The sequence below is a fragment of the Zingiber officinale genome, chromosome 4A (assembly GCF_018446385.1).
Source record: "Zingiber officinale cultivar Zhangliang chromosome 4A, Zo_v1.1, whole genome shotgun sequence".
NCBI classification, from domain to species: Eukaryota; Viridiplantae; Streptophyta; class Magnoliopsida; order Zingiberales; family Zingiberaceae; genus Zingiber; species Zingiber officinale.
In genome coordinates, this window is record NC_055992.1 from 139,516,020 (window position 1) to 139,534,638 (window position 18,619).

At 33.4% G+C, this 18,619-nt stretch overlaps 3 protein-coding genes across 4 annotated transcripts; 2 read left to right on the forward strand and 1 right to left on the reverse strand.

The window, feature by feature from the left end:
* The first annotated feature begins 1,231 nt into the window (after positions 1-1,231).
* On the forward strand, positions 1,232-8,179 carry LOC121971470 (protein AATF-like). Of its 2 annotated transcripts, none has more exons than XM_042522752.1 (13): positions 1,232-1,584; positions 1,673-1,854; positions 2,815-2,887; positions 3,513-3,587; positions 3,686-3,796; positions 3,890-3,932; positions 4,043-4,139; positions 6,235-6,337; positions 6,443-6,538; positions 6,635-6,673; positions 7,410-7,518; positions 7,692-7,776; positions 7,845-8,179. In XM_042522752.1, exons 1-13 carry the CDS (start codon positions 1,411-1,413, stop codon positions 7,963-7,965), a joined length of 1,308 nt encoding a protein of 435 aa, XP_042378686.1. In that variant the 5' UTR covers positions 1,232-1,410; the 3' UTR covers positions 7,966-8,179. The 2 variants fall into 2 exon arrangements, with proteins under 2 accessions (XP_042378686.1, XP_042378687.1); XM_042522753.1 differs by having other exon boundaries at positions 1,676-1,854.
* A 4,824-nt stretch (positions 8,180-13,003) lies between these two features.
* Positions 13,004-13,526, forward strand: LOC121972845 (zinc finger protein ZAT11-like). The gene has a single exon (XM_042524468.1). It carries the CDS (start codon positions 13,011-13,013, stop codon positions 13,524-13,526), a length of 516 nt encoding a protein of 171 aa, XP_042380402.1. The 5' UTR covers positions 13,004-13,010.
* A 518-nt stretch (positions 13,527-14,044) lies between these two features.
* LOC121971471 (ras-related protein RABE1c-like) lies at positions 14,045-18,531 on the reverse strand. The gene is made up of 9 exons (XM_042522754.1): positions 18,381-18,531; positions 18,150-18,298; positions 15,343-15,415; positions 15,146-15,246; positions 14,999-15,064; positions 14,818-14,915; positions 14,654-14,716; positions 14,466-14,558; positions 14,045-14,389 (listed from the first exon to the last, which is right to left on the reverse strand). The coding sequence occupies exons 2-9, from the start codon at positions 18,220-18,222 to the stop codon at positions 14,306-14,308; spliced, it is 651 nt and encodes a 216-aa protein (XP_042378688.1). The 5' UTR covers positions 18,223-18,298; positions 18,381-18,531; the 3' UTR covers positions 14,045-14,305.
* Positions 18,532-18,619: the final 88 nt, after the last annotated feature.

The following is an 18,619-nucleotide window of genomic DNA, read 5'->3' on the forward strand; positions in this document are numbered from 1 at the left end:
AGCTAATGTTGATGCCATTTTTATTTTTATTTTTCCAATATTGGTACCGTTACCTTTATAGGGAGAGGAGAACGGTGAAAAATTATCTTACATTTCTCCAAAGGGAGCATCTTTTTATAACTGACGCCTCCATTTCATAATAACTATAACCTTTGCATCATAATGGAGACGACTAGTATGTCTACTTCAATACTCGTCTATTGCATACTCGAGTTCGGGCTTTTAAAGTCTCTTGCTCCTGAGTGTGTTCGTGCTCGGGCGCTCAAATTCTCAACTTCTAGGCACTCGGGTGGTCGGACATCCGAGCTCGGCTCTCAAACTCGCGCATGATTTGCCCCTCAGGGTATCTTCAATCGTTAAAGTTTTGAATGAGTTTTTTTTAGAATTCTAACATGCCACATCAATATTATAAAAATTCATTGAAACATTTCTAATCATTAAAACTTTGAGTGAGTTTTTTTTATAATTCTCTCCACATGTAATTGTATGACTCCATGCATATTACATCAATTTCAATACAAATCTACTATTTTCTCGACAATTTAACAAAAAAAACCTGCATATAATTTTTTCATTTAATATCTTTATATAATTTTCATTTGATATTTTAATTAATTATAATCTTTAATTTAATTTATTTATAATTAAAAATAATAAATTAATTAATTTATTATTTTTAATTTAATATAATTTATCATTTTATTTAATATTTAATTATTTTATAAATTTAATTTAATTATAGTCATTTGTATATTTTTTTAACTTATCTCAAATATATTTATTTTTAAAAGGAAAAAATATAATTTTAATTATTACTAATTATTTATAAACTGAAACATTATAATTAACTCATCAAATAATTTATTTTTAAATTATTTAAAATGGTTCAATCATGTATATTAATTATTGACTCCACCTTAAAAAAAAAAAAATAGATTTGAAAACTCAAACCTACTCTTGAATTAAAAATTTCAAATCTCACCTACACAATCATAAAAACTTTTTTAATGAAATTTTTAAATTTTACAAATCTTTGATAAAACTTGCATTGGAGATGCTCTCAGGCCCTCACTTATGCATTTCAATATGTAAATTATTACTAATTTAATGGTACATGACTTAAACTTAATTAGGCTTGTTTTAGTGTGGATATTGAGTTTAAGATTGATTAGGATTTGAGTTAGTTAGATTGATTCAATCGGGCCGAGCTGGTATGAACTGAACCGGTGCGAATAAATGCAAATTGGACCGTGGCGGAATTAGTACCGATCCGGTTGAAGGGTTTTCGATAACCCCCGTCTCTTCCAGCAGCGAGCCCTCACGAGGAACTCCATCGGCGGCGCCGCCGTGCTTGCATTATTTCGCCCGCGTTGCCTTCTCCTTCTCCTTCCGTTTCTTTCTCCGTTGGCTATGGGAAAATCACACAAGAAGCTGAAGCGTGTTGATGTGGAGAGTCAACATATGGCGGAAGAAGAGAGCGATTCTGATGGTGGGATGGGCTTTCCTTCTAAGAGAATGGAACAACAACTACTGGATGAGGACGTCAGCGCATCTGGGGATGAAAGTCTTTCGGAAGATGAATTGGTAATCTTGGTTCTAATTCTTTTAGACAGTTATATTTTTTCTATCCTTCTGCTCATTTGATGTTTGGGAAACATGAATTCTGCCCTAGCAGGAGGATGAGGATGGTTATGAAACAAGTGATACAGAACAAGATGGGAGGCAAATAGACGAAGAGATGGATGGACTTGAGGATGAAGATGAAGCAAGTGTTGCAGAACAAAATGAGAGGCAAATAGATGAAGAAATGGATGAACTTGAGAAGCAATATCAAAATATTCGCAGTGAGGAACAGTAAGTTTTCATCTGATGAAAGCCTGGGTCATCATTACCTTGATCTATTAGTTAGACAAGTAAAAAGTTGATTTTTACGAACTCAGAGCATTTTTTTTATAGGATTTATAGTCAATCCTCTATAACAGGGGTGAAAACAGCCCACTTCCTCGTACTATGCTAAACGATGTTAATTCTGGAAAGGCCAATTAAAATAATCACACACTTGATTCTATTATAGATGCTTGTTTCTCTGGAGAAAAAAAGATTGTGGTTGGCAAATCTGAATCAAACTCAACGTCTGATTGGGATTGATCAACCTTGAAGATTGAAAAAGTGTGGTCGTAATGGTCAAATAGATTGTAAGGTTAAAACCAGGAACTCGGTAGCTATGTTGTTAATTAATTGATTCGTGATATGTTGGCTAAAGTGATAAATATGATTTTTAGTCAGCTGAATAAGAATTTATCATCATACCTTTGATGAAGGAAAAAAAATCAGTTTCTTCTCTATGTTTGCTTTTATTTGACCTTGTAGTAAAAAAAGCAAGCCTAGTAGATGCTAATAGGTTCTTTTATAGGCTACACTTATTTGCTCAAAAATCTACCATGTGTATGTCAGTATGTGATTTTTTGGAAGAAATGGGCATAATTCTAATATCCAGGTGTTATAAATACTCTATGCACGTACCATTTGTACTTATGAAATGCTTTTCATAATAATATTGTTTGAAACAATTCATGCACTATAGTTTTATTCAACCAATGCTGGTTGAACTAATGCCTTGGACAAAAGTTAATACATTTGCATCTTTCTTACTTGTTTTTTGCTGACAGTTGCAGCTATCTGAATAATTTATTTCCCTCTGATACTTTTCTTTTGTCAGACAAATGTATTCATACTCACTATACATTTTAAGAACATCTTGTTCAAATTTAATGTTGATTCACTTTTTTTCTCTTCATCTATCTTGACAATTAGGATTCTTTTGAAGAACTTGAAACGACAGAAGGATGAAGATGCTGTAAAAGGTCATGCAGTAAAGAACCAGAAGGTATGACCTTGTTTCTGTAATTATTTTTGTGTGCGCATATGAAAAGATTTTAGCTGCAGCAGTTGATAAAATGAGAAATAATTGTGATGATATGGATATGCTTAAAGATGAATGCTATATCTTATATTTACATAAGTCGAATCAATCTGAGCATGAGTAAACAGAGACCAAAGAAAACTTTACTTATCAAATATTAACAAACAATCTAACCTTACATAAAGACTAGTTATGGATAAAATTTATGTAGATGATCTCCGGGACAATTAGTAATTGTTATATGGTTATTTTCTATATGTTTTTTAATTATACTATTAGTGGTTTTGTCGCAGATTCGATATATAATTGCTTTCTAATATATAATTAAAATGTGATTACACTATAGTTTGCATTAATTAGATAATGGAAAAAAAATACTTCTTTGCACTGCACATATGTTTTTCTAAAGTTTTTGTTTTTATGCTAAATTGTCTGACTGCCCAATGATTACTGGAAGAAATATTGTCTAGCTTGGTGTTCATAGAACTATAAATACCTGTAGGTGTTATAATTTCTGAATCAATTCTATGTTTGAAATTCCATATATGTATTATCAGCACTGATGTCCTATAACAATAATCATTTAAAGGTACTATGGGACAAGACTTTGGAGTTGAGATTCTTACTGCAAAAAACATTTTCAAACACAAACAAGCTTCCACAGGTATACAAATTTAAAGAAGAAATTTACAAACTTTGTGAAGTAATCTAACACGTACAAAAATCGATAGATTTGATAGCCTTGTCTAATGCATTCATCAGGAACCTGTAAGGTCCTTATTCTGCAATTCAGCTGAAGATGTTGATCAAGCATATTCCGACCTTGTGCTTTCTTCAAAACAAACATTGAGTAGCATATTGGAGTTGCAGGAGGTAAAATTGTGTTTTTTGCGATATACTTCTTATACACATTGAATGTTTTGGACAATACACTTCATATTTGTCTTATTGATATTTCACTTTCAGGCTTTGCTCGAGAAAAACCCTTTTATACTTCAGAGTCTAACTGGTAAGATTCGTGATATTATGTAGATAGATTTTTATTCTTAATGTTTTGTCATCTGATGTATACAACAATCTTATTGAGCTTGCACAATTGTTGACCTTAATGTGCTGCAGGAAATAAAAAAGAATATTCTAAGAATGAGGATTCTTTTAACAAGTTGAAGGAAGATAATGACGAAGAATGGTCACAAATAAGTAATATGCATTCGAGGTTTGTTATTAAGTGAAATGCGATAGAATTATCTAGTTTTATGAAAAATAAAGCAGCATATAATAATCTTTCAAGTTTTGACTGAGGCATCATGGTGCAAAAGAAATCACATTTATCAAGAGAATATGTTGGCTTTTTCTACTACTTTTTTAATCCAAATGCCTAAAGATTTTGTTGATTTTGAACCTATTTATTTATTAAAATAAGTTTCTCAGGATTAGGAAAAAAACTTGTTGCACAAGCAAACTTGAAATTTAGATATGGATCTATCATAGGATCCCTGTGTTTTCTCAAGGACATATGTTATTTACCAATTGAGGGTTGATGATAATTATTTCTCTCTTCAGTTCTTTTCGAGACTGTATCACTATTAAAATTCAAATCAATTAAGTTATTTTTTATTACATTGATTAATTGTTTTGGTAAATTATCGCCTTCTCGTACTATCCAGTCTAATCTTCTAACCAGTCTTACAATGTATTGTCTCACTGTTTTCTCAAAAAGGAAAATAATGATACATATATACATTTAATTTATTATAGAAATACATATTAAGTATTAACATAACTCATAACTATTATGTTATATTACATAATGTTATCCTATTACTTAGTTAGATATTATACATAGTTGTACAATTCAACTACATGCTACGAACATTATGTATCAAATTAAATATTTATCAGTTGTTTATTAATCTGATTTTATTTTATGACACATCAAAATGGATTGTGAATTGAAAAGAGTGTGACATTCTCAATAGAACAGAAACATGAATTCTTTGAGTTCTTAGTTTCTGTCATTTATGATTCTTATCAAAGATCAGGGGCTTGGTTGAGATGATTAATGTAATTGATTTTGGACACTTGTTACCATTGTCAGAAATATAGATGGATCTAAATTTGACAAATGGACCTTATTAGAAAATCTGGCATTAGCACAGTAGTTTTGGATCTTCTTAACTAACTCTAGCCATATTGTATATCTACACAGCAAAAATGTTATCAGACCTGTGCATATATTTACTGAAGTTAGTGAAAGTTATTTAACTGAAGGGGAGCCTTAATGCACCGATAAAATTACTGTCATGGGTTCAAGTTGTGGAAATGACCTCTTGCAATGTAGAGTAATACCGCATACAATAGACCCTTTCTTAGTAGGGCTGTAAATGAATCAAACGTTTGTGAGCAAGCTTGGTGTTCGACTTGGTAAAAGCAAGTTTATGTTTGTTCAATACAGACAAGGTCAATTAAATGAACAAGCTTGAATAACTTGTTAAACTAAATGAATAAGTTTGAACACATTTGTATTCAATTCATTAATGTTCATGAATAAAGATTGTGAGTGGTTTGCGAACAATGTTCATGATTAATATTCACGAACAAAATTTGTGAACCATGTTCATCAACAAAACTCTTAACAAGATAGTAAACAAACAAAGAAACTTTCAAAACGAACAAACAAATTTGCTCAACAATCAATCAGACAAGCTTAAAAATGCAAAAGTTTCAAACACTCAAAGAGCTCAAAAACATGAAAACAAACCAAATTCAAGCAAGCTTATAAAAAAGAAACCAAACCAGCTTGTATAATCATTTTGGCGGCTTGGTTCATTTTAGGCTTGGTTACCTTATCAAACATGCTTGAACACCAGAAAACTCGGCTCAACTTGACTCGTTTACAATTCTATTTCCCGAGGCCTTGCATTGACAGGAGCTTCGTGCATCATGCTGCCCTTTAGTGAAAGTCATTTAATTGTCATCTTAATATTAGGAACTCTTTCATGTATTGTCCAGATCACAAGCGCTAAGCTCGTGTACAAGTACCACTTCCATACTTATGATGCAATGATTGAGCTATCTCATATTTGCTATTAGTATAAGAGATTGTTGCTAGATTCCCAAATAAAGATGGTGCTACTAATACTAGGGTTAAGGATTTATAATTTTTCCTTGATCACATAGAATTGTAATCTCATTTCTCTAGTATTCATGGAAAGTGTTTGTAACTGATCTCCCTGCTGCTTAGATATTTCTACTATACATATCTTGCTAAAAATTAACCACAGTTTCCAATTTCTTGGCATTATTTACAGAATAACACCATTCAGGAACAGCTCAATAGATAAATGGCATAGAAAGACACAAGTCATAAGTGGTGCAGTTGCTTTTAAAGGCAAAATGCAGGCGTTTAATCAGGTAGGTCATGCAACATTTGGGAATGCTTTAGCATTATTTGAACACTTTCACTCGGATGCTGCTATTGCTGTTTACTGACCTTTTTTCGGCATTTGTAATCTGAAGAACATTAGTGAACAAGTAAATGGTTACATGAGAGATCCAAGCAGAATGATTAGGAGGATGCAGCTAAGGAGATCTTCTGTTGGTGTATTTGGAGAAGTAAGTCCCAATGTCTTAATAAGTCAGGCTTAACTAATTTATTTAGCCGATATGGAGATCATAAAGTGATCATAACTCGGTTGTTTTATCGAACAGATTCCTGAATTGACAGAAACAGAAAATCTCAAGGAAGAGGTTTTAATCTTACCTTGCTTTCCTCATTTTGCATATATCCAACTTTTCAGTCTTGAAATAAGCATCACTGAGTTGTTGATTCCATTTTGTTGAACAATATAACCAGTACAAACTATTTGATTAATAGTAAAGGACTGCTCTAAAGAACTTCAAATTGTGGTAGATTTTTATCTACATGAGAGTTGATTTTCTCACTCTTCACCCGAGCTTCCTCTTCTCCTTTTCCTTTATTTTTTTCCTTTTTCTTTTGTTGGTGCTAATACGACACTGTGAACAGGCGAGCATCAAGATCTTATTATTTTGGTAATGCTCCAAACACATACGTCAAGTATGTTTTTGCAACTTATGGACTCTTGGGCCATAGACTGAAGTATAAGCCTATGATAATAACCAACAACAACAACCAAACTTTTATCTCAATAAGTGGGGTTTACTATATAGATCCTTCTACGCCATTGGGCTTGAACCTTTAATCATCATCTATATTTAAATCAATTTTATATTATTTTATCGTTGCTAACTAAGTCTTATTTGTTCCTTCTTTTCCTCGATTAATGTGTATATTTATCATAGTGTTACATTGTCTAACTGGAACATTTATTAGTCGCATAAATACATGTCCATATCATCTCCCAAAATTCATTTTGGTATTATTAAGAGCTTTTAATGAAAAGCAACTGGAGATGTTTGCTGTGACACTGATCTGATATTGTGCTGATTTATTGATTTATTTTAGGCAAATGCTTTGGATGAATATGTCGATGGTGACCCAGAGCTACTTGAGGATTCTGAATTTTACTCGCAGCTTCTCAAGGAGTTCTTGGAATCTAATCTTCAGTCATCTGGTTAGTTTTTACTTGCTCTTTGGTAATCTAATCTTGGTTAATTTCTGTTTTTGAACTACTTGGTCGATTTGGTCAATATTGAGGAATTAAATCTTCTAAAGTAATGTGTGCTTTGGGCATCAAGTATCATACCGATCCTTCACTTTACTGAGTTTGTTCTTGGTCTCTTCCAGAGACACTTTACTATTCTCTGAAAAAGCTGCAGCCTAAAAAGCGCAAGACAGTCGACCGACGAGCTTCTAAAAGCCGCAAAATAAGGTACTCTAATCTTGCATTACTTTCACGAGAACTCCTTTTCGTATACTAATTCAGCCTCTTAATTTCAGATACCATGTACATGAAAAGATTGTCAATTTCATGGCTCCATTGCCAATGCAGCTTCCTTCTATGGCCCCAAAATTATTCGAAAACTTGTTCGGTGCTAAAAAGCCTGAAACCAAACTCTGATGTCTAATCTGTTCTTCAGGGCCATTGGGCGCCTTAAGTTGTAAAATCGATTCAAATGAAGTTTCTGCTCAGAGCTGAATGTGTTATAGGCTAAATTGTGTATTTTGTTTTGCATTTTTTTTGGAAACTATGAAAAGTTGTGGCCTAATTTATTGGCTAGTTCATGTTTTGCCTTCTACATTGGCTTATATTAATTCTAGATTTGTGCCTTTTATTTGTGATGTTTGTGAAGAGGTTATTTATGAATATATGAATTAAATGAATAGTTTGGAACAATTTATTCAACTATTTCTCTCTTATTATACTCTCTTCTCATTTTTTTTTTTATTATACTTTCCTTTTTTTATTCTTTCCCATCACATTTTCTCTTCTTATTCTCTTATCATATATTTTTTTCTTTATTTTTTCACACTTTCCTTTTATCATTCTCTTTCATCATATTTTTTCTTACATTTAATTTTTTTCTTACATATAAATTTTTCTCTAAGGTGTAAAAGAAAATTTATGTTTATTTCAATAGAAAATATTTAATTAATCAAATATTATTTGTAAAAGTGATATTTATGTTCATACTTATGCCTATTTCATAATACTATGATTTTTATTTTGATTTTCAAGAAAAAGTTAAACACCACCTAAATAAATAACTTCATCATATATGAATTCAACTAATTAATACTCATGAATTAAGATTATGAATGAACTCAATTTATTAATTTTCATGAATTAAGATTATGAAAATTAGAACTATGATATTCTTAAAGAAAAATCTTAAGGAAAATTCTTAAGGATAGACACATAAATGGTGGGACCATCATTTCACTTTTCTAATATTCAATAATATTAAAAAAATCAATTTATAAAAAATAAAGAAGTTTTAAAATAAATAAATTTGTATTATTAAAGTCATTAATCAATTAAATAAATTTTAAAATATAAAATTTTAAATAATTAAACAAGTTTAAAATGAGAATTTAATATATTACATCTAAACAAATCAAGTATAAATTAAATTTGAATTAAATTTAAGTCAAGCTTAAATAAGTTCATGAGAATGAAATTAAGTTAAATTCGAATAACTATTTTAATGATTTATTTTATTTTAGACTCTGACTTAGCTTAACTAATTTAATTTATTAATAAACTTGAATAATACAAAACTTTACTCATTTACAATCCTAGGTCTAATATATGAGAACATATTAGTTAGGGCATTGCCTATCCACCCATTTAGTGGTTAATGTAAAACATGGATAATGGATAACCATTTGTGATTTGACTACTACAAATGCTTCATTAGTCTATTTCTATTCATCTAAGAAAATTCGTTTATATACGCTCAACTTTTAAAATATTCATTCCAATTGAAATTCAAAACTTGATCATATATTTATTCCTTTAAGTGTTTTATCACTGTCTCGCAATCTCCTCTAATTAATTCTTGAATATATAAATTGAATGGACAAGTAAACTATTTAATTTAAAAAATATATATTGTGTATAAAATTGTGCAAAAGTTTTATATTTTTCTTTACAAGTTGGTTCTCCCTTTTAAAATTGAAGTCAAAGCAAACTTTTCATCTCTTTGATGAGGTCTTCAAAATCATCTTCTCCAATGGAAAAAGTTTAACCTTTTTTCAAATCTATTTTAAATTCTTAATTAGTAGCATTAAATTTCTTAATCATGCTGATTCCAAAGGCCACAAATATTATAATTATACTTAATTACTTGCATTAGACTTGCCTCTTATTTCTAACTATAAGTTTGAGGTTAATTTGTTAACAATATTGCTAAAAAATAATTTAGTCATTCTCGCCTAACGTGTATACCTTAACCTACTTCATTATATAATGTTGCATAGTAATTAATAAAAGATCAATTAAATGATGTGATAACTTGCTAAAATTATATTTTGGATGAAGTATTCAATTTTTTTTTACGTCTTGATTGTATAGATATTATGATATTTTACAGAATTAGAATTTTTTTCCCAACTATACAGTAAATTCAACTTTGAAAAATTAATATTTAAATACTCTTTTATTCTAAAATCCAACTATTAAAAATGAAAATTTTATAATCTTTTAAATATTTGGTCCTCCAAATCACTATTAGCCAACATATACTTGTCCAAACGGGATCCTCTGATCCGTAATTTGTGGACCAGAAGATGATCCACTGATCGTGATTGATAGATTATGATGGACCTCAATTGTTTAAGTGATGGAGTCCATCAAAATAGATCAATTCATAAAGTAAATCATCCTCTGATCCGTAATTTAATAACCAGAGGATTCGTACTCATACTTTGCCGCTTAATCCATTCATCGTTATTTATTTATCTTATTTTTACCATATCATTTAGTGATGTATAATAAAACTAAAAGCCTTATCACATATAATAAACACATAATTAATCTTCAAATTATAAAAAGTCAATGTGATTAATATATTTATATTTATTTTCCTAAAAAAATATATTTTTATTTTTAAAAAATAAGAATTGTAGACATATTTTCCCCACAAATAAATAATTAATCCAAGTAAATAAAAGTTTATATATTGCTCAACACTAATGACAGTATTCTAATATGCTTAAGTCAACGTCTAGGCACTCCTTGCGCTCAGAGTGGACTTTAATTAAATAAAGTAAACCATTCATGTCCCACTAATTATCTCTTAATTATCTGTTTAATGAGTTTAATTAATTAAAAATTAAATACATTAATTGTCAGCTACAAATTTTGTATGAATTCCTCATGTATTATTTTCAAATATTTTTTATCAAGAGAATTGACAACTTGTTGGAGATCTAATCCGTTGACTTATACTGATTTGTACTCGGTCTTAACTGTCTATCTGTCAAGTTGAACTACAGATCAAGATTAGCTAGCTAGAGATCTCTGCAGCGTTGACCATCACTAGATTTGATGTTGACTTACACATTAGGGTTTGGGGTTTCATGTCCATTGCACCAACTATGAACCCAAGCAGAGTCCGCCTTACGAAAACCTTTAGCTAAAGATTTGTCTCGCCATTCTTTTGCATTTAGATTTCGGTGTGTTCGATCAACAACTTATTGTAGTCGTTGACGATGTTAATTTTTTTTTTTTTTCAAAAGCACCTTGTCATCGATTTCCTTATTGTTCAAGGTATAAGATCTATGAGTCTCCACGGGCTTATCTGAATTGGTAAGTGGTTGTTGGTTTATCACATGAGGTGCATGGGTCGAATATCAGAACTGATAGGGTGTAAATCTTTACAATCCGTATTTTACCCACCCCCCAAACTTGCCACTTGGTTACCATGATTTACCTTCTTCATGTTGGTCCTAAGGTGGATTGGCGGAGATGATGGGGGTGAGCGTAATCCACATAAGACATAACTTCTATGATGACACTAGTGATAAATGCTTTGTTCAATCGAAAAGCTCGTTTGCCACTGGGGCTATAGTGCTATATTTTTCTCTAGTGGAACGACAAACCTAAAAATGCTGGCCTCTTGGATGGACTTCTGAGAGCACTTCCTGAGGTTCAAAAAGTTGAATACATAGATTATATTAAAAAAATGAATAACAATTATGAGACCCCATAGGGTACGATGTGATGGTAAGAGGTAAGATGAGTTCCCATGCAATAAGGGTTTGAATATCTCACAGGGCATATCATACGCCCGCGGTGTTCAAACCACTCGTGATATTGGGCTATCTACTAGGACTCATCTGTGTTTCTTGAATTTATCTTGGTGGCCGATGGTAAACCTCTATAGGACCAACCCAGTCACTTTAAGGATTAGTTGGTTCAAATAGCTAAATATTTGGATTACCAAAAAAAATTAACAACAATTATGAGTCCCCTAGAATTTACACGATTGGGGGAAGAACAACTACATCTAAGATTAGTTGAGAGAAGCTTAGATACTCTGATTACTAAAAAAAAAACAAAAATTATGAGCTATTTGTGAACTATATTTATCAATAAAACTCTTATCAAACTTGTAAATATAAATAAGCTTTTAAAATAAACAAATATACATGTAATATTAAAGCTCACCAACCAACTAAATAAATTTAAATATATAAAATTTTAAATAATTAAATATGTTTGAAGAGTTTGATAACATCTAAATGAACTAAATTTAAGTCAAATTTGAATTAAGTTCAAACTCATAATAATAATAAAAAATAAGGCAAACTTGAGTTAGTATTTCAATAGTTAGATTCATTTTAGATTTAACTTGATTTGATTATATTACCAAACAAGCTTAAACAATGTAAAATTTAACTCCACTTGAATCATCTACCACCATAACCCTATTATCATAGATAGTCATTTGGGAGAACAACGCAAAATTCTTATTTGATCACCTAATTACTTTCTTGCTAATAATATAAACATGCAATTAGCTATCACAAATTAAAACATCTTTCCTTCATCAATTGTGTGAAAGTATCTTACGATCATATAAGCTAGGTTGTCAAAATATCAATACCTAACGGTCGATCTTTTAGGGTTTAATATGGATGACACCATCTAGTTAAATCAAGTTTGAGATTTGATTGCCCTTGAGTTATGATGCAATGGTAAGCACACCTTGAGTCACTCTATGTACCTAGGATTTAAAACCTAAGCAGCGTAAGAAACTCATCTCCCGTATTTGAACCACTAGGAGCGCTGAGTCATTGTGCAGACTGTCGTATGTTTTCGGATTTACTCTAGTAACTGATGGAAAATTTTTATGGTCGAATTTGTTACTTGCAATACTAATCGGATGATAAGACTTGAATACCTAGATTATAAAAAAAAAAGAGATTTGATTCAATCCAACTAGATTAAAAAAAATCTTAGTTGATTATACATTGCACTTAGTTTCTTTCCATTTATGGAAACCCTAAGGACCAATTTTTTTTTTAAAAAAAATGTTACCAAAGTCAAACTTAGAGGGATATATACTAAATTAGGTTACCAAAAGTGAATAGTCCACCTTTTCTTTTTTTTTTTCTATAAAGAGCATCCTCCACCATCTTGCCATATGATTAAAAAAAATGAAGCGATATAGATTTGGAGCAGGAGATCACGTTGAGAGCATCGACATGGCCAAGGTGGTGATGCTCCTCTCTCAGGGCGGCGCCGCCGGTGTCATCGCCGTCGACGAGGGCGATTTCATCGCACACTATTCGACGACGACGACGTCGCCGTCGCCGTCGTCAGGGGCGGCGCGGGTGTTCGAGTGCAAGACGTGCAGCCGGCGGTTCCCTTCGTTCCAGGCGCTGGGCGGCCACCGGGCGAGCCACAAGAAGGCGCGCCTGGCGGCCGGCGGAGGCTCCGCCGCCCACTGCCGCGAGGGCGGCGGCGTCGACAGCAGGCCGAGGGTGCACGAGTGCGCCGTCTGCGGTCACGAGTTCGCCGTCGGACAGGCCTTGGGCGGCCACGACGCTGGGTTGGTGGCGCAGAAGAAAGCCGGCGAGGAGCATCGCCGGAGTGAGATGATGCTGGATTTGAACCTGTCGCCGATGGAGAATGATCTCAAGCTGGGAATGGACAAAATATTATTAATGTGATAAAACTATTTCAATTTAATTATTTCATTAAATTGTGGGGGGTTTTTTTAACAAAAACTTTCTGTCAGGTACCTTTGGAAGAAATACTTTGTTTTTTGCGAGTTCGGATCGTGTTGTTTCCTTGTAGATGATTCCACATAGTGTGCTTTGTGTGCCAAAATGCTCAACTCTTTTAGTTCATCGACCCACTTAGTCAGCTAAAACTATATCAAATACGCATAGCTAGTTGCAAACCTTTCAACCGAGTTGTGATTTGCCAACTAGCTCTTTGGCGATCCTTTGTATAGATATACAATTATAACTTGACACAATCAATAACACATAAACATACACTACTAATAATCCATTTACCTCTACTTTTGTGCGAGAATATTAATTCGAAGAGGCGCATTCACCGTCTCCCTCTATAGCCATACCATACCGGCTCATCATAGTAGGTCCTACCAATGCAACTCAATAACATTCATCTAACTGAAACATTATTCCAAGAACTAAAAATTAGTTTAAAATACCAGCACTTTGGAAGACGATCTTGTAGTTACAACTTAACAAGTCGATATCGTTCTCACACTGAGACATGGCAGGATAGTGACAACAGCTTACATTCTGATACAGGTTTCACAACAAAATAGCAACTGCAGGTTTTCAATCCCCAACGGCGAAAGAATTGTCAGATAAGTTCACCGGTCAATTATATCACTAGCATTAGTTGTTGCCGATAACATGCAAATTAGTTATCAACTACAATCAAATCCATGCAAACTGCCCTAACCTGCATCTCAAGACCCACAGCACGCTGATCTTGTGGCTGCAGTACCCTCGGCGACTCCCTGGTCTGGTTTGTTGATCTTGATTGTCCGGTCCTGTAACAAATTCACGATTGATTAAGAGGCGTAGGAAGCGTATTGCACTAGTTAAGTGTAAGGAAATTCCTTCCACCTCAGGTTTGTTATCAGTTTCAGAAAGCCTTTGCTTGATGTCTCTAGCTATTGAGAAGAAGACTTGTTCCACATTGAGATTTGTCTTGGCACTCTTCACAGCACAAAAACCAGCAATAAGATATCGAAAATACCTTTAGATCATAAAATTATTTTTTTTTTAAAAAAAAAAAGAGAAATACAACTTACAGTCTCGAAGAACTTGATTCCATATTCATCAGCAAGTGCTTGTCCACTTGCAGTAGGCACAGCCTGCACAATTGCAAAGTTGAAGAACCTTGTCAGGAGCCTGAGTGACTATTGTAATTGGTAGGAAATAACACAGAATTATGTTATGTTACCGAGGAACGTACCCGTTTGCTTTCATCCATATCAGCCTTGTTACCAACAAGAATCTTGTTTACGTTGTCAGAAGCATGCTGTTCGATGTTCCGAATCCAATTCCTAATGTCTGTCAAGAGAAGCGTGCAATAAGTCATAAGGAGATAAAATAATGTCAGCAAATAGCTACAGAAATGCTGTAAAGGTAATTACTGTTAAAAGATGACTCATCGGTAACATCATAAACAAGCAAGATACCCATGGCACCTCGATAATAAGCTGGTAAAATGGAAAAGGTAGGGTGTCAGAATAACACACTCTCAAAGCACTAGATTCATATATAAAAGAATATAAACCAACCGGTTGTTATAGTTCGGAAACGCTCTTGACCAGCTGTATCCCAAATTTGTAGTTTAATTCGCTTGCCATCCAATTCTATAGTTCTTATTTTAAAATCAATACTGTGCAAAAGTCAGGTAATTGTGGTCAGAACAACAAAATTGTCCAACAGAAAAATCATTTAAAAAAAAACTAACAGAGGATGAAGCTTAACCCACCCAATTGTAGTAATGAAACTTGTCGTGAAGGAGCCATCAGAAAAACGCAGGAGGAGACAACTCTTCCCAACACCTAAAGGAGAATATGTCAAAACAATAGAAAATTCAGAGCATGGAAACTTGAAAAGAATAATATTTCTTCTATTTGTAAATTTAGTAGGGCCTGATGCATTTTGCTTTACACAACCTCATGCACTCTCCTTATATTACCTCACAACAATACTGTGTAGCGAGGATAGATTAACTGCACAAATCAATAAGGACTACACTACTCTACAGAAGTCACATGTCATTTACAATCATTCATAAAACAGAAACAATTAATTGATTAGGTCAAGGAGTATAACATAAAGCTGAAATTTCAACAAAGCAATTAGACAAGGAACAAAAAGCAGATTATAAAACCACAAAACATTTGATAAAAGCTTAGATAATAGGAGATTCACCAACAAGACAATACTTGAGCAGTTGAACCTTATTCCTACAGATTTCCCTATGAAAATAGGGTGAATGTAGATTATTGCTAGCAAAATTTAAACAATAAAAAAAGATGGTTAGCTTCACAAAGAACCCAAGTCGCAGTTCTGAAAAAAAAAAGACACTAAAGAAAATGAGAAAGCTAGGGCCTAATCAATAATTTAGCAGATATCAAAGACAAGAAAGTTAATGCCCACCTCTAAAAGCAAATAGGCATGGCAAATCCTGGGTTCTGCATATGCATCAAGAAATCAGGTAACCATCTAGTTTTATCATTCAGCAATAGAAGCATGATGAACAACATTGCCATAGATTTTGAATAAGAATTTAATCAGTCAAAAAAATTACATAAAGTAAAGATTCTGTGGACCACCTACAGCAACTAATTGATTTTGTTTTTAAACCTTAATATGTGTTATGTACTCTCACAAGTTCTATAGGTATAATCCAGATAAAAGTCTAGGGCTTACTGCTTTATCCCAGAGGATATGAACTAAAAAAATACATACTTGCTACAGACACTCAAACGTTCCAGAGACATTTATATTACATGGAAAGACTCTTGACATGAGGGATGGCATGCTAATCAAAAAACCAAGGGAGCCTTGCTAGTCTCTCTTGAAACTAACTCCACGATCTTGGCTGATGCTATTTCTAGAGCTAGACACCCTCCCTTGTTATCATATACTTCATACTTGTAACAGAGTTATCAAACTCTCTATTCTCTCCTCCTTATAGGCTTTAGAATTTCTCATATAGAGAATTAAATGAACAAGCAACCAACTAACCAATTTTTAGATAATGAACATCCTTGTACAATCAGGAGAACTTCCAACAGAAATCTTTTAGGTGAAATATTTTGGGATATGGTTTGTATTTTTTTAAAAAAAGTTTCCTTTTTCCATAGAATGCCAGAGAGCCAGGTCAAATACCATAGTCTTCATTAAATATCAATTAAGTCACTTTAAGGGGGAATGTCCGTATAAAACTTGACTCATGAGAGATTAATCCATGGAGATACAATATCTAATTATTGATAGTTTTCCAAGTCTTAAACCATCAAATCCTGAGATGGTTTAAGTCCATGGTATAAATTTCAAAAAAATGGGCAAATGTAAGTGGACAAAAAATCAGATATGTGTAAATGATCTCATTACACACTAAAAATAGGGGAAACTTTCAATAAGAAAAACACATACAAGAAACAAGAACTCAGAGTCATTGTATAATTCTAAAATCAAATGTACTTGGGGGGATCTGCTTAATTGAAGAGAAGTCGAAGGAAATAAAATAGGAAAGATACAAAATTAGTTTTGTCCTTTTTCTCAAGAAAACACTAGTTTTTTAATCCTCCCTATTCTTTTCATCTCTCACTACTCCAAGTAAACAGTTACTAAGGAGGCATGCTTCCATTCCCTTGTGTAAAGCAAATTTGCAAAGAACCTGTATACCCATGCGAATTTCCATATGACCTTCAAAAGCCCTTAATTTTGTAGTAACAGGCCTTTGGTTTTAGGTTCCATTCATGAACAAATATAATAAAAGAAGAGTAATTGAATTCCACCAACACTTAATTTTTTCACAAGTAGTCCACCATGAGATATCTCGATGGCTATGTGTGTATGTCAAGATCTCCAAGCTAGAATCAGAAAAACCATAGAATATCATAATCAAGTCATAGTCCCAACTATTTGAGGCTGACTACACATATGTTATCACAAGGAATATTAAAAATGATCAAATCATTTTTTTGTTACGCCAAATAAAGTTTTCATGATCTCCCCCCTTCTCTATTTGATTCAACTCTTCTAACTATATAACCAATTGTCTGCCTTAAACACGTCCATACAATCTCAACTTATTTTCTATAACCTTATCATCACATAAGATGCAGGGTAAGATTGAGAAAGATAGACCTAATGTGGTCCAACCCTTCACCAGGACCTCATGCACTTGGCTGCCCTTTCTCATCACATAATTCCAAATTCCATTAGGGTTGCCAAACTTATCAAAGTTAATCTGTCGCATAACACAATTACCCAGCCAGACAATAGCATAACACAATTACCCAGCCAGACAATCAAAATTGTGAGATCTAACAAAAACCTAGCTCCAACATAAGCTTTGACGGGGCATAAAATCTTTATACAAATCAACAACCCATAATAGATCCCCAAATTTCAATATTTATGCAGATCTATCCAATCAATACCGAAACATCGTATCCTACATGGGCCAAATCACAAATGCGGCAGAAAGGGCAAAAAAAAGAAGAATAAAGACCGGACCTTTTAGATGAAAAGCGGATTAGAAGACATAGAAAACCATACCGCTGTCTCCGATCAGAAGAAGCTTGATCAGGTAATCGTAATCGGCCCGTGCCCTACCAGGTGGAGCAGCCATCGCGGTAGCCACCGATCAAGCAATCAACGATCCCCTCCCCTAAGCCGCCCCCACCGCAGATCCTCTTCCCTCCCTCCTGAGTAAGACGATCAAAATCCCCAACCGATCAACAACACAAGAGAAAAAAAAATGAGCAAAGAAAAAGGAGAACAGCTTACGGGACTCCCCGATCCGTGAAGAGGAGGAAGAAGGGGTGAAGAGCTCGAGAGGAGGAGGGATGGAAGAGCCGCCGCCTTCGCTCCCGAGGCCGTGCGTCGGCCGTCGAAACAGGAGCCGAAGAGAACAGCGCGACACGCTATTTATCGTTTCTATACTTTGTTTTATATAAAGTGACAGCCACTAACTGCACCTGCTTTTGTAGTGGACGAATCACTGGGGCCGTCACATAATACCAAGT

Bases quoted from the DNA above. Each gene is read 5' to 3' on its own strand.
- LOC121972845 (XM_042524468.1), top strand. From the start codon at position 13,011: ATGAAGCGATATAGATTTGGAGCAGGAGATCACGTTGAGAGCATCGAC.
- LOC121971470 (XM_042522752.1), top strand. From the start codon at position 1,411: ATGGGAAAATCACACAAGAAGCTGAAGCGTGTTGATGTGGAGAGTCAA. The intron at 3,797-3,889 runs GTAAAATTGTGT...TTTCACTTTCAG, and splicing joins GCATATTGGAGTTGCAGGAG to GCTTTGCTCGAGAAAAACCC. The intron at 6,674-7,409 runs GTTTTAATCTTA...GATTTATTTTAG, and splicing joins CAGAAAATCTCAAGGAAGAG to GCAAATGCTTTGGATGAATA.
- LOC121971471 (XM_042522754.1), bottom strand. From the start codon at position 18,222: ATGGCTGCTCCACCTGGTAGGGCACGGGCCGATTACGATTACCTGATC. The intron at 15,416-18,149 runs GTATGGTTTTCT...ATTCTCCTTTAG, and splicing joins TCTTCTGATCGGAGACAGCG to GTGTTGGGAAGAGTTGTCTC. The intron at 15,247-15,342 runs GTGGGTTAAGCT...ACTTTTGCACAG, and splicing joins AGTTTCATTACTACAATTGG to TATTGATTTTAAAATAAGAA.